The sequence below is a fragment of the Dama dama genome, chromosome 25 (assembly GCF_033118175.1).
Source record: "Dama dama isolate Ldn47 chromosome 25, ASM3311817v1, whole genome shotgun sequence".
Classification (NCBI taxonomy): Eukaryota; Metazoa; Chordata; class Mammalia; order Artiodactyla; family Cervidae; genus Dama; species Dama dama.
The window spans coordinates 69,521,352-69,536,571 of NC_083705.1; the positions used below are offsets into that span (position 1 = coordinate 69,521,352).

The following is a 15,220-nucleotide window of genomic DNA, read 5'->3' on the forward strand; positions in this document are numbered from 1 at the left end:
CCTTAGCTTCTTCTTGGGGAAAAAAATAATATTGTGAAGAACTCAATACTTGTAGAGTTTCTCTGGTGCCACAGAAGATTCCATTCTCCCAGTGTGGCCCAGAAAAGCAACAATCACTTAAAAGTAAATCAAGGAGAAAACAGTTCTCACAGGGCTCTGATTGGTTCAGGCTAACAGGTTTCATGGGAAACCAACATGGGTGGAACCAGAACAGAATACAATTTGTAGCGTGAAGAAATAGGACAAGGGAACATGATACGGTATTGAAAATCTGGTCCATGTAGGATTATGATAGACAATTCTCTTCACAGGGACTAGGTCTGTGGAAAAATGGATAATTTATGGAGAAATAGCACCAGGCTATTAATTCATTTTGAAATGCAAAATGAGAATGAGCAGTCATGGGCAAAATGAAAATCTTAATTTTTAATGCATCGTGAAATGCATCTGTGACCATCAGTGCTCTAAGAGGCTGGCGATCTGGGAGAGCCAATAAGATTTCAAAACTGTTTAGCTTGTCCTTTGGTAACAGCCAGCCGTGTATAAAGGGCTCAGTAATGAAGAGCAAACGGCTGATATATTGTGTATCTGTTTTATCCATAAATTAATAAAAACCCTTGCACACCCAGAGTCACCGAGGTAACTAATTTGGTGTGTGCTCAGTTGCTCACTCGTGTCTGACTCTTTGCAACCCAGCGACTCCAGGCCACCAGGCTCCTCTGTCCATGGGATTGTCCAGGCAAGAGTACTGGAGTGGGTTAGATGCCCATTGTTGTTTGTGACCAAGAAAGATATCCGAGGCCCAGTCTGTAATTTAACAAGAGGTACATCTCTCTGGCACGTGTTTGTTGGGTGATAGATTAAGAAGGACAGGGGGCCAGTGCTCTCTTGACATTGCAGAGAATCCAGAGCTAGGAGCTTGTAAGGGCTCAGCCTCTGAGCAGAGTCCCCCAGGGTGAATTTTTGAGTGAAACCTAGACATAAATGACAGACTAGCCTGGAAATTTCTAGTTCTCTCTGACCTCCCTTGCAGAGGACACCAGTGAAAATATCTGGTGTGCCTTTTGTCATGGAACTACTATAGAAGAAGAAAGAGAAGCACATTGTTGACCACCTTAAAATGCAGCCAGGGACATAATTTATAACATGGATAGAAAGTTCTAGGCTACACACAGTATCAGGTTCTCCTGCGGCAGACTTTCAACTGTAATACACTGAGTGTGTTCAGAGGGGAGTATGATGTAGACAGAGATGAGAAAGGATATGTGCATTATGATTTACTTTCCTTTTGGTGAGTGGTAGCTCCATTGCTATGTTTTTATTAAAAAGTCAAGGGTTTTGTGAGTACTATGAATAAGATTTTCCTTTGCCCGCTCTACTCTCAATGTGGGTTTGTTTTTCGTTTAGAAAGCCAAAGTTAGTGTCAAGGAGTTGAGGAATTCCAGACCCTTTAAATGTCGGCAACATCACTTTGGAAACTGGAGATGGTCTTCTGTCCACACTGAGAAAGGCTCCTCGTGGATATTTTTAATTAACTGCTAAGAATTCTGATGTTTTGTGTTTTCTTGACTGACTTCTTCCAAACACCTTCTTAAAACAAATGGCGGTTTCCTTGTAGAACAATCATCACACCAACATGGATGTTAATAGTCACTGAGAAGTCAGGATACTTTGCTTTACATCTTGTAACTGCACATTTGCAAAGGTCTAGTGCTTCTCGTCTATTATATCCTCCGTTTTGTTTTCAAGATCATACTCTTAACTAGAAGCCTCCTTCCCCTTCCCTCCCATAGAGTCCCAGGCTGTGAGACTCAAGGCCCTGGAAAACTGTCTTATGAAGAAGAGTGAGAACTCTTTAGTTTCACTGGCTACTCTTTCATGCGAAGATTGAGATGCGAAACCATTTTCCCAATTAGTCCCTGACTCTCCCTCTGCTGTCAAATATCAGCCCTCTCTCCCTAGAAGTAAGCACGCCACCCACTTTCACTGGAGAGGCTGACATTAGACTCCACAGTTTTTTTATTTATTCAACTTGATGTCCACCAGCTGCCATCGTATTCCCCCTCTACCATGGATGTCTCACAGATGTCCCTTCCTGTCTCTTGCCATCACCATTGTATTTGTCCAACTTGGGCTCTCTCTGCCTCAGATTGTTGCAAACATGCCTTCTTGGCTGGCATCTGCTCCATCAGCTCCTAACCCACCTTTGGGAACTCAGCACCACCTCCATGCAAGCATGGAGAACTCTGTTCCTCTCAAGGGCTCCAGTACCAGCAGGATGAGACACCAGCTGCCGCAGCCAAGTCTTCACTCCAACTCTGACAGTACTCGTTTTTTCTCTGGAGCTTGAGATTTCCTTGGGTCCTTGTACATAAAGCTCAAGTTCCTCCGCTCTTATCTGTATAATGACAGGTCATTCCACTCTCGCTGACTTTTTCTATTCACTTCTCTTTAAGCACTTTTTAACCACAATCTTCCCATTCCTGTTGTTCAGTTGCTAGGTTGTGTCCAACTCTTTGTGACCCCATGGAGGGCACCATGCCTGGTTTCCCCGTCCTTCACTATCTCCCGGAGTTTCCTCAGATTCATGTCCATTGAGTCGGTGATGCTATCTAACCATCTCATCCTCTGCCGCCTCCTTCTCCTATTGCCTTCAATCTTTCCCAATATCAGGATCTTATCCAATGAGTCAGCTCTTTGCATCAGGTGGCCAAAAGTATTAGAGCTTCAGCTAGAGCATCAGTCCTTCCAGTGAATACACGTGGTCAATTTCCTTTAGCATGGACTGGTTTGATCTCCTTGCTGTCCAAGGGACTCTTAACAGCCTTCTCCAGCACCACAATTCAAGAGCCTCAATTCTTCAGTGCCCATCCTTCTTTATGGTCCAGCTCTCATATCCCTACATGACTCCTGGGAAGACCCACTCCTGCTTTCCATTCTTTCCCAGAATGCCCAGTGATGCTCTCTGTGCTTCATCCTGTTGACTCCCTTCAGCTTGGCCTGACTTTTTGCTTTTCATGGTTGTATACATTCCTGCATCTACCATATTCATTAAATGTCCTTCATTTGATGGGAAAACAGTTGAGCCATATCAGCATTTGCTATCAGGAAACTATGCTGCCCAAACTACCTCTCTTACTTTCTGGCAACAGCTCCTTACCTCTGTTTTTTGCTCATTAAGATAGTGTTTTTCTTACTATGGAGAATAGTATGGAGGTCCCTTAAAAACAGATAAACAGCAAGGACCTATCATATAGCACAGAGAATTAAATGCAATACCTTGTAATAAAGTATAATGGGAAAGAATCTGAAAAGAATATATATAAACTGAAACACTGCTATACACCAGAAACTAACATAACATTGTAAATTAACTGTATTTCAGTTTTTAGAAAGTGTGTTCTGTCCTGCACACCCTGGGATTGTGTCTGTTTCCCTGAGTGCAACTCAGGTTGGACACGCCTGAGATAGGGAAGCTCCCTTGATGAAGAAGAATAGCACCTTCTTACCTGTGAGCATAAACCCATGCATCACCAGCTTGCTTCCTTCTTATTGTTTCTCTCACTTCATTTTATCTCACTTGTAGTTTGAAAGACTGAGGAGATACTTGATATATCTAAGGCTAAGGATGGCTTTGTATATTTGGCTAAGAATTGGTAATATGAACATACACATAGACATATAGTCAATGACTAAAACAAATAGGACTAGTTGTCAACAGTAACTCACCTCTTTTTGGATAACAGGTGCTCATCAAAATTAAGGTTGTTGGGCATCATTCTAGGAGTCCACAAATAAATTTAAAAATACAATAACCTAGGCAGTGTGTGGCTGGAAGCTTCATACTAAAATTAAACTAATCTTCTCTAAGGTATGTTACTAGGATTACAGGCCTTCCTTGATTCAAGGATGAGAAATGAATCCCAAATGCAATTTGCTGACTTTATATTCATAACCTACTTTATCTTTCAGTGTTTATGTTTCGAAGATAAGTGCCCTACTTAGGTATTTTGTGTGTGTTCTCCTTTTTCCGAGCGTCTATTTGAAGGGCTGTGTTTGTTTGTTTCTCCTCTAACTGGCTGCGCAGGAAGCTCCACCCTGCATTGTGAGTCTAGCATCTTGCGTTGTCTCCCGCGCATCCCATTGTTCGTGCGCACACAGCATGGCCAGCGCCGCATCCGCCTCCTCCCCCGTGCGACCGCTCGGAACACGGAGCGCCCCTCCACGCGGAGCATGCGCATGGGTTCGACATCCGGTGCAGGGACGCAGAGCGGACAGCCCTGCGGCCTCACGTTACGCTAAACGGTTGCTTTCCCCCCTTCTTGGTTTCCCCGTTACAGATACTGCAACGAGCACCTGCTGTGCCCGCCACACGTGTTCTGGACAGGATGGGGACCCTGGGAACGATGCACCGCCCAGTGTGGGGGTGGCATTCAAGCTCGCCGCAGAACCTGCGAGAATGGCCCTGACTGTGCAGGCTGTAACGTGGTGAGTAATCCTCATCCCCAGCCCGCAGTCTCGAGCTGGGGGACCAGAGTCATCAAACACTGGGTGCTCTGCAAACATTAGGTGCTCTGCAAACCCTGCATGCTGCACCCACAACAGATATTTTGCAAACACAGATGCTCTGCAGAGACTAGGTGCGCTCACCGACTAGATACACTGCAAACAGGAGCTTCTCAGCAGACACTTGATGTTTTGCAAACCTAAAATGCTCTGGAAACTTGCGCTGCAAACTTGATGCTGTGAATCTAGTGCCTATTCAGGTACTAGATGCTGTGAACCACAAGTCTCTCTGGCTAATGAGCATGTCTGGAGGAAATTCTTGGACTTGAGAGTATCCTGAAGGCTGATTGGAGGAAATCTTCCCATATGCAATAAGCTGCCCCAGGAGTTTTCCAGTTCTTGTCTCTGGGCTAGTACAGAAACTTCAGCCTGCTTAACTCTGGGTGCTATATTTGGTTTGGGAAATGGGATAAGGTCATCAAACTGAGCCCACACTAAGTTATTAATGTAACATGTGGACAAACCTTAGACATTGAAGATTCACCAACTTTATGGGGCCATTATTAGAACACATTTGGTGCCAATTTTAAGGGTGTCAAAGACAACTTATGGTTTTCTTTCTCTTATGCCTTAGTGGGTCCTATTTCTCCTAACACTTTGGTCTGTCAAAATTCCACTTGTGTGGAGGCCTGATGTTGCTCTTCCTCTGCCATCTGTCAGAATGATTGAGCACTTAAGTCTGCAGGGCTTTGGCTTCATTTTCTTGCCCTCGGTGCAAACATTGCCGAGTGACTGCAGAGACAGTAGGGATGCCTTGGTGGGGAGGTTCAGCATGAGAAGGTCTGGTTGGGCCTGCTTCCTTGCTGATCTTCCAGTTGGTCTTTGCAGTAATTTTGTAACCTTGGCTCATGAGGCTTAGAAGGTTTTTGTGCTGCTGTAAAGTTTGTTTTTGTGAGACCCCAAAACCACACAGTTCAGACAGTCTTGGGAAATTTGGAGAGAGGAAGAGGGTTATGAGACGCTTTGTCAGATATTACACCCAACCCAAGGAGATTTTGTTATTGGGATTTGCAATTAGATTTGTTCCCCTTTGCACTGGCAAAGATATTGCAGTAGCTTTAGCAGAATCTATTACTGATTATAGAGGCACTTCTTTGCAGGTCAGCCTGAACTAACTTTCAACCATGGAATATCTTAGGGTCCAGTTTAGGATGATGTAATTATTGATAATTCAGATGCTGAGATCTAAAATTATTTATGAAAATGTGACAGGTAAATCTGTGATCATTTAGAAGGTCTAGGAAACCGTTCAAATGTGGTAAGTTTGTTCTTTCTAAAATATATCAGTCCTGTTCCAACTGGTCTGGCATCTAACACTGGAATCTCCACTCCCATGTCAAAATTTGTCTCCTCTGCTGGTAAACCATAGGGATAGATGACCTGAGTGGAATTGCACTTTAATTTGTAAACTTTGCACTACAAGCAACTCAGAAAACATTTCAAGTCATTTATTTTCTTTTTGCAAACTTACTTCAATTATTACATACAAAAAGTTTAATGAGAGAAAAGTGTAGCCTATCTCCTGTGCAGTTGCGGGACTGTATGTGTGTGTGTGTGTGTGTGTGTGTGTGTGTGTGTGTGTGTATGATACAGATGATTATAAATGTAAAAATTGAATGTCTTCCTAAAATGTTAATATGTTTGTTTTGTTTGTGTCTAAATTTGCAGAATTTGGTTTATGAAAACTGTAACATCAGTTTTCAAATTCAGAGGAATATCAGGAGCGTCTCTAAGGAGTTTAGTATAAGTTTTTAGGTATTTTAGTTTAGTTTTCTTTTTCTTCCCCTCCATAGTTAAACTACTGGCCATGTAATTCCGGAAAGCTGTTTTTACGGCACACTGGATCATTCTGTTCTTTTATAATAGAAGCACAGCTTTAATTTTTTTCCCACAGTTTTTTTTTTTCTTCTGTTTATTCCACTTTCTGTCTCTTCCAAGGCAGGGATGCCAACTGAGGAACATAAGCGGAATGAAGGAGAGGCTTGATTTATCTGGCTTGCTTAGAAAACGTATCCTATCAGTTCAATTCCTAAGATGCTTATTTAAAAATAATATCTATTTAGGTAAAGTGACGTGTTGATCATATTCTAGCTGCAGTTTAGACATTTTTGGCCACAAAGTACATTTGCTTTTGATGTTTAGTCTTTTATCAAGATGGTGGCACACAGCATTGTAAATTGACTATACTCTAATATAAAATAAAAGTTAAATATTAAAACAAGAGAATTTTTAAAAATACAAGGACAATTTAAATTGGTAAAAAAAAAAAAAAAAAAAAAAAGATGTGGCTGTAAGTATAGGTAATGTGTTGATTTGGGCGTCACGCATTTCATTATCTGCATGCCCGTGTCTGGCTGGATGACCTCAGGTGATATTTCTGAATCTCTGGCTCCTCTTCTGAGAAGAGGGCGATTTTTCACCCCTCCCAGAGCCACGGTGAGTATCAAGTGTGGTGATGCCCGTGACCTCCTGCCAGAAAGTCTCAGCTTCCTGGTGAGTTCTCTTCCCCACTTTCACTTCTTTGTTATTCCTGGTCTTCAGCTGCTCCTTTGAGTTCAATCTTGTTAAAAATGATTTATACTAATGAAATGTTATTCACCAGTAAAGGACAGACCCGTGAAAAGTATAAGAACTTAAATTTCATAAGCACAACAGCAGCCAATAGAAAAAGTGTTGAATTCAAGTTCAAGAATGAATAGGATATAAAAGTCTTGAGAATCTTTTCTTGCTCTGCCATTTTAAACTTGAAATTTCCCAAAAAATCTTTCCCATGTTTCACCTGTGATGTTCATATATCCTTGTCTTTGAATAAATCTCCAAACCTTTATTTAAGTCTCAGTAAGAGTTGGTCAGTCAAGGATCCTCATTGAGAGCCATTAGATTTTTTTCTGTGAATCTCTGCTCTTAAAAGTTCCAAATGTTGGTATCTCTTCACAGTCCTGATTTTAGATGTTTATTGTTGTTGTTAAATATGTAGAAGTGGGCTTGCTGGGATTGTATGGTAGTTTTATTTTTAACTGAGCAATCTCTGTGCTGTTTCCTATAGTGGTTGCACCATTTTGCATCCCCATCTATAGGATGCAAGGGTTTCAATTTCTCTATATCCAAAAGAATTGAAACCAAAATCTTAAAACGCTCTCTATATGCCCATGTTCACTGAAGCACTAATCACAGTAGGTAGGATATGGAAGCAACCTAAATGTCCATCTACAGATGAAAGGATAAAGAACAGGCAGTATATACACAAAATGGAATACCACTTAGCCTTGAAAAAGGAGGAAATCCCACCATATGTAACAACGTGGACCTTGAGGATATTATGCTAAGTGAAATTAGCCATGCACAGGAAGACAAATAGCATGTGATTCCACTTATAAGGAGGTATCTGAAAATAGTCAGATACTTAGGATCAAAGACTGCAGCAGTGTTTGCCAGCGGCTGGGTGGAGAGGGAGATGGAGAGATAAAGTTTTAGTTCAGAAGATGGACAAGTTCTAGAGGTATGCTACAACACTGTGCCTACGGTCAACAATACAGTACTGAACACTTAAAAATTTAAGAAGGTCGATCTCATGTTAAATGTTTATCATGTTTACCATGATAAAACAAAGTAATAAAAAACAAAGTTAAACAAAAGTAAGTTCCAGATGTCAAAGGCTTGGGGGCCCTGAGCCTTGGGTTGTTTGGGGAGCTCACTGACACATGCAGAGGGAAGGCCTGGATCTTTTGCAGCCAATTGTTAATTGTGTGACCCTGAGGTCTACCCACTGTCCTCTGGGCCTCTGTCTCAAAGCCAGCTTGAGGCCAAGTTCCCTGGCCCCGAAATCACTGGTGCTCTGATCCTGGTACCCCTTTCCTGGACCCTGGGGACCCATGTGTCCTTCTCTGGTGGCTGAGTCCTCTGATGAGTTTGGAATGATATACAATAGGAAACTTAATGGACAAACTCCTCCCACTTCTAAGTAAGCTGCTCTAGAACCCATATGAGCCCTGGGTCCCACTTCTAATTAAGCTACTCTAGAACCCATATGAGCCCTGGGTCCCACTTCTAATTAAGCTACTCTAAAACCCATATGAGCCATGGGTCCCGCTTCTGAGTAAGCTGCTCTAGAACCTTTATGAGCGCTGGGTCCCACTTCTGAGTAATCTGCTCTAGAATCCATATGAGTCCCTGGTCCCATTTCTGAGTAGCTGCTCTAGAACCCATGTGAGCACTGGGTCCCACTTCTGAGTAAGCGGCTCTAGAACCCATATGAGTCTCGGGTCCCACTTCTGAGTAGCTGCACTAAAACCTGTATGAACACTGGGTCCCACTTCTGAGTAAGCTGCTCTAGAATCCGTATGAGCACTGGGTTCCTCTGGTCCCAGCTGCTCCTCCCCAGCTCCCTTCACACCTGGTGGCCTCCAAGAGCATGTGGGGAAAGCACGGGTGACAGGTGAGGAAGCTGGTGTCACACCCCAGCTCTGCCTCTGAGTCCCCAGGACGCTTGGGGCCCTGTTCCGCGTCTCCAGTCAACATCCTCGAATGCAATCCCCTGGCTGTCTGGGAGGATGCACAGAATGTATGAGACATATGTTTATATATCATTGCTCAGTGGCAAACCCAACAAGGCAAATAGAAATAGAAAATGTCACCATCATTATTGGAGCTTCCTAAGTGACTCTAGTGGTAAAGAATCTACCTACAATGCAGGAGACCATGGTTCGATCCCTGGGTCAATCACTGGAGGAGGAAATGGCAACCCACTCCAGTATTCTTGCCTGGAGAATTCCATGGACAGTGGAGCCTGGTGGGCTACAGTCCATGGGGCTGCAGAGTCAAACATGACTGAGCATCCACCCACCACCATCATTACTGGCATCGAGTCATAGTCTTGGGGGAAAATCTTCTATTCTTAAATAATATACCATTAACAACTTGCATTTTATGTTTTTCTATTTAAAATTATCTTTATGTTCATATTTGTATAATTTATAATTTGTATTTATGTAAATATATAAATTTATATTAAATGTAAGTTGTTTTATGTTACCCGAGGTTGGCATATGTGTTCAGTTACTCAGTCATGTCCGACTCTTTGTGACCACAGGGACTGTAGCCCACCAGACTTCTCTGTCCATAGTATTTTCCAGGCAGGAATACTGGAGTGGGTTGCCATTTCCTTCTTCAGGGGATCTTCCCAACCCAGGGATTGAATCCTGGTCTCCTGCACTGCAGGTAGCTTGTTTACCAACCGAGCTACCAGGAGAGCCTGAGGTTGGCATACGTGTTTCACTTTTAACCTCTTTTAATAATAGCTGATAACCATAATGATGCTTGTTAGATTGAGTCTTACAAATCCTAACTTACTGCATAATGTCACACAAATTATTGAAATGAGGTGATGATTAGACACACTTGAGTTGTTATCTAGTCAGGTTATGAAAGGTGGTAATCCCGTGTCATATAGCAAAGCGCTCATAGTGAACCTGGATAGCAGTAGTAAAAGTGAAAATTGCTCAGTTGTGTCTAACTCTTTGTTACCCCAAAGACTATACAGTCCATGAATTCTCCAGGCCAGAATACTGGAGTGGGTAGACTTTACCTTCTCCAGAGGATCTTCCCAAGCCAGGGATTGAACCCAGGTCTCCTGGGTTGCAGGCGGATTCTTTACCAGCAGAGCCACAGGGGAAACCCCCAGGGGAGAGCTGTAGAAACCAGGGGAAATGATGCTCTACTGAGCACCCGCTGAGAGCTGGATGCTGTCTATTGGCCTCTTGTTCTATGCAACCCTCTGTAAATATGACTCAACTACTCCAGTGCTTATGGATGAAGCCTAGTGAGACAGCCTAGGGGTAAACTGCCCGAGGGTCTGTGCCTGTCCCTAGAGGAGGAAGACAGAAGTGTCTCCTCTCCAGTGTCTCCTCCTCTTCTACTTGCGGGAAGATGGGCTGAGAGAGAGTCAATGTCTGTTCCAGGTCTCCTGCCAGGATTTAAGCCTAGTTTACAGCAGTGATTTGGAACTGTGAGGATATACTTATATTACTTAAAATAGTTAGATCACTTTAGAATAGGCCCTTTGGGCTCAATTATATTTGCATATTTTTACTTCATTTCTAACCTTGTTTTTGTTGTTCATTTGCTCAGTCGTGTCCATCTCTTTGTGACATCATGGACTACAGCATTCCAGGCTTCCCTGTGCTTCACCATCTCCCAGAGCTTGCTCAAACTCATGTCCATTGAGTTAGTGATGCCATCCAACCATCTTGTCCTCTGTCATCCCCTTCTCCTGCCTTCAATCTTTCCTAGCATCACGGTATTTTCTAACAAGTCAGCTCTTCACAACAGGTGATCAAAGTATTGGAGCTTCAGCATCAATCCTTCCAATGAATATTCAAGACTGATTTCCTTTAGAATTGACTGGTCAGATCAATTTAGAATTGACTGGTTGGACTTGCAGTCCAAGGGACTCTCAAGAGTCTTCTCCAACACCACAGTTCAAAAGCATCAATTCTGCAGCACTCAGCCTTCTTTATGATCCAACTCTCACATCCATACATGACTACTGAAAAAACCATAGCTTTGATTATATGGAACTTTGGCAGAGTAATGCCTCTGCTTTTTAATATGCTGTCTAGTTTGGTCATAGCTTTTCTTCCAAGGAGCAAGCGTCTTTTAATTTCATGGCTGCAGTCACCATCTGCAGTGATTTTGGAGCCCTAGAAAATAAAGCCTGTCAGTGTTTCCATTGTTTCCCCATCTATTTGCCATGAAGTGATGCCATAATCTTCATTTTTTGAATGTTGAGTTATAAGCCAGCTTTTTTCACTCTCCTCTTTCACTTTCATCAAGAGGCTTTTTAGTTCTTCCCTTTCTGCCATAAGGGTGGTATTATCTGCATATCTGAGGTTATTGATATTTCTCCCAGCAATCTTGATTCCAGCTTGTGCTTCATCCAGCCTGTCATTTCTCATGATGTACTCTGCATATAAGTTAAATAAGCAGGGTGACAATATACAGCCTTGTCGTACTTCTTTCCCAATCTGGAACCAGTCTCTTGTTCCATGTTCAGTTCTAACTTGCTTATTGACCTATGTACAAATTTCTTAGGAGGCAGGTCAGGTGGTCTGGTATTCCCATCTCTTTCAGAATTTTCCACTGTTTGTTGTGATCCACAAAGTCAAAGGCTTTAGTATAGTCAGTAAAGCAAAAGTGTATGTTTTTTCTGGAATTGTCTTACTTTTTCTATGATCTAGCAGATGTTGACAATTTGATGTCTGGATCCTCTGCCTTTCCTAAATCCAGCTTGAACATCTGGAAGTTCTCAGTTCATGTACTGTTGAAGCATAACTTGGAGAATTTTGAGCGTTACTGTGCTAGCGTGTGAGATGAGTGCAATTGTGCTGCAGTTTGCACATTCTTTGGCATTGTCTTTCTTTGGGATTGGAATGAAAACTGACCTTTTCCAGTCCTGTGGCCACTGCTGAGTTTTCCAGATTTGCTGGCATATTGAGTGTAGCACTTTCACAGCATCATCTTTTAGAATTTGAAATAGCTCAACTAGAATTCCATCACCTCCTCTAGCTTTGTTTATAGTGATGCTTCCTAAGGCCCACTTGACTTTGCGCTCCAAGGTATTTGGCTCTAGGTGAGTGATCACACCAATAACCATGATGGTAATCATTATATAAAGTTTTACAAATAATAACTTACTGCCTAATATCAAATGAAATGTTGAAACTATAACCAAGTAACCTGAAATTATTATTTAGGTGTGTTATGATAGACTGAAATTCTGTGTTTCCTAATCAAATAATTCAGTTTTATTGAGCTCCTACTGTGTGCCCTGCATTATTCTATTCTCACTGTGTCCCTTCTAGGCAGTTTTCATTAGTACCTCCATGTGGAGATGGGGAAACTCAACTTGAGAAAGATTAATGACCTTGGCCAGTACCCTGTTATAGTGGGTAACTGGGCCAGCATTTGAGAGTTGGTTCTTTTGGTACAAATAGAATACACTGACACAACTGCATTTGCACATTTTTTTTTTTTGCTTAATGTTAAGTAATAAATGATAAGACCTTACTTTTCTTTACTCTTATGAAGTACAAATTGTATCTTAAAAGAAAGAAAAGCTTTTTTTTTCTGTCTTTCCATAACCCTCCCCTAGTTGATTAACTTCCTTGATGTCCATAATATTGCAGTCATATCCTTTTGCGAGCCCCCACCATGAGAGTTCCACTTAGAGATTCTCATGAGCATGGAAATGAATTGAAGGTGAACTCATAACCCAAGTCATGCTTCTTTGTTTTGCCTGACAAATGCAACACACAAAAGGAAGAAAGAGAGGACTTCTTGGTGGTACAGTGGATAAGAATCAGCCTATCAATGCAGGAGACATAGGTTTGATCTGGTCCAGGATCATCCCACCTGCTGGGAAACACCTAAGCTCGTGCGCCATCGCTACAGAGCCTGAGCTCTAGAACCCACCAGCTGCAACTACTGAAGCCCATGAGCCTAGGACCTGTGCTCCACAACAAGAAAAGCTACTGCAATGGGGAGCCCACACATTGCAACGAAAAGTAGCCTCTACTCACTGCAACTCAAGAAAGCCTGAGGGCAGCAGCAGGGACCCAGCAGAGGCAAAAATCAATATGTAAGTTTTTTTTAAAAAGGAAGGAAGATATAAAGTGTTACAGTGTATATAGACTTGCTTCTTAAATTAGTGTAATTCTGAATTCCCTCAAAGGTTTAGCAGAAGAATAAAGCTAAAGACAGTGTCACATAGGGCTAAGATAATTCAAAAGCAAAAACAGCCTTAGTCCTGCCAGCACTATATTTATTACTGAAATATCACACCCGCTGTAAGGCAGTTGACAAAAGCCATGATTTCAGATATCAGCGGGGAGCAGAGGAGAGAGATCTATTTCCTAGATACAAAAGAACTGGACCAGAGAAGGCCCTGAAAGGTCAGGAATAAAGACATCAAAATCAATCAGAATCAATACAAGCTGTCAAAAGGGCTTCTGGGAAGCCTTTATATCAGCTTAATCAGAGTTGATATAACACATTGGAAATTGTTTGAATCAAGTAACGGCACCAGTAGTCGTGTACGAGTGTGAGTCGGACCACAAAGAAGACTGAGCACTGAAGAATCGATCCTTTCGAATAGCAGTGGTGGAGAAGACGCTTGCAAGTCCCTTGGACTGCAAGGAGGTCAAACCCGTCAACCCTAAAGGAGATCAATCCTGAATATTCACTGGGCAGACTGATACTGAAAGTGAAGCTTCAGTACTTTGGCCGTCTGATGCAAAGATCCGACTCATTGGAAAAGACCCTGATGCTGGGAAAGATTGAGGGCAAGAATAGAAGCGGGTGACAGAGGATGAGATGGTTAGATAGTATCACTGATTCAGTGGACATTAGTCTGAACAAACTTCAGGAGATGATGAAGGACAGAGACGCCTGGTGTGCTGTAGTACATGGAGTCGCACAGAGTCGGACCAACTTAGTGACCGAATAACGACAAATGTCATCATCATGGATACATTTAGAAATGACTAAGACCAGAAATTGGCAGTTCAAATAGATTGCAATGTATGAAAATAATAACAATATTACAAAATAGCTGGGTCTTGTGTAGCACTTTGGATTTTACTAAATACTTTGGGAAAGGTTATCTCATATGTTCCTGATTTTCCAAATAAAAAAATCGCAGCTCAGGGAAAATCATTTGTGTGTGCAAAACCCTGAAGTTGACAGAGCAAGACCCTGGGTCCAGGTCTTCTGGCCTTAAAATGCTGGAAAGTCCAGGATGCTGTGGCCTCCTCAGAAGATACTAGGGTAAAAACCAATCATTCTACAGGAGGTAGTAACCCCACCCACAAATTAACAACCACACCCACAAGTTAATAACTCCATCCACAAAGTAATAACCCTGCCCACAAAGCTGATTGATTTCCTTTCCTTCTATATTGATAAAGTTATCTTTAGTGCCCTACCACCACCATTTTTTTAGTACTAAAATACCTTTCCTGGTGGCTCAGAAGATCAAGAATCTACTTGCAGTGTTGGAGACCTGGGTTTGATCCCTGGGTTGGGAAGATCCCCTGGAGAAGGGAAAGGCTACCCACTCCGTTATCCTGGCCTGGAGAATTCCATGGACAAAGGAGCCTGGCGGGCTACAGTCCAGAGGGTCGCAAAGAGTTGGACACAACTGAGGCTGAGCAACTTGGACTGCTTTCAAAATATCTTTAAGAGGTGGCGCTAGTGATACAGAATTTGCCTCCCACTGCAGGAGATGCAAGAGACACGGGTTCAGTTCCTGGGTTGGGAGGATCCTCTGGAGAAGGAAATGGCAACCCAGTCCAGTATTCTTGCCTGGAGAATCCCACGGACAGAGGAGCCTGGCGGGCTACAGTCCATGGGGTCAAAAAGAGTCAGACACGACTGATCACACACACACATCCTACTACACATGCCTTCAAAAGAATAACAACCTCCTTGCAGGGGCACCTACTTCTCCTCAGATGGGGCAGCTGGTACCTTTCTGCAGAAAATAGGAAGGAAATCTTAGCTGGGAGAGACTGAAGTTTCTAAACCTGCAAAGTAGTCTGCCTCCTGGTGTGTGTTGGCCAGTTTCCCTTCCACCCCTGTTTCACGTTTCCTCACTTTG

The 15,220-nt window shown here is 42.6% G+C and overlaps 1 protein-coding gene across 2 annotated transcripts in view; it reads left to right on the top strand.

The window, feature by feature from the left end:
- Positions 1–15,220, top strand: part of SEMA5A (semaphorin 5A) — a 539,339-nt gene that overhangs the window by 466,099 nt on the left and 58,020 nt on the right. For both annotated transcript variants that reach the window (XM_061129337.1, XM_061129336.1), the window contains one exon: positions 4,341–4,488. In XM_061129337.1, the coding sequence (XP_060985320.1) occupies positions 4,341–4,488 (148 nt within the window). The remainder of the gene's footprint in view (positions 1–4,340; positions 4,489–15,220) is intronic.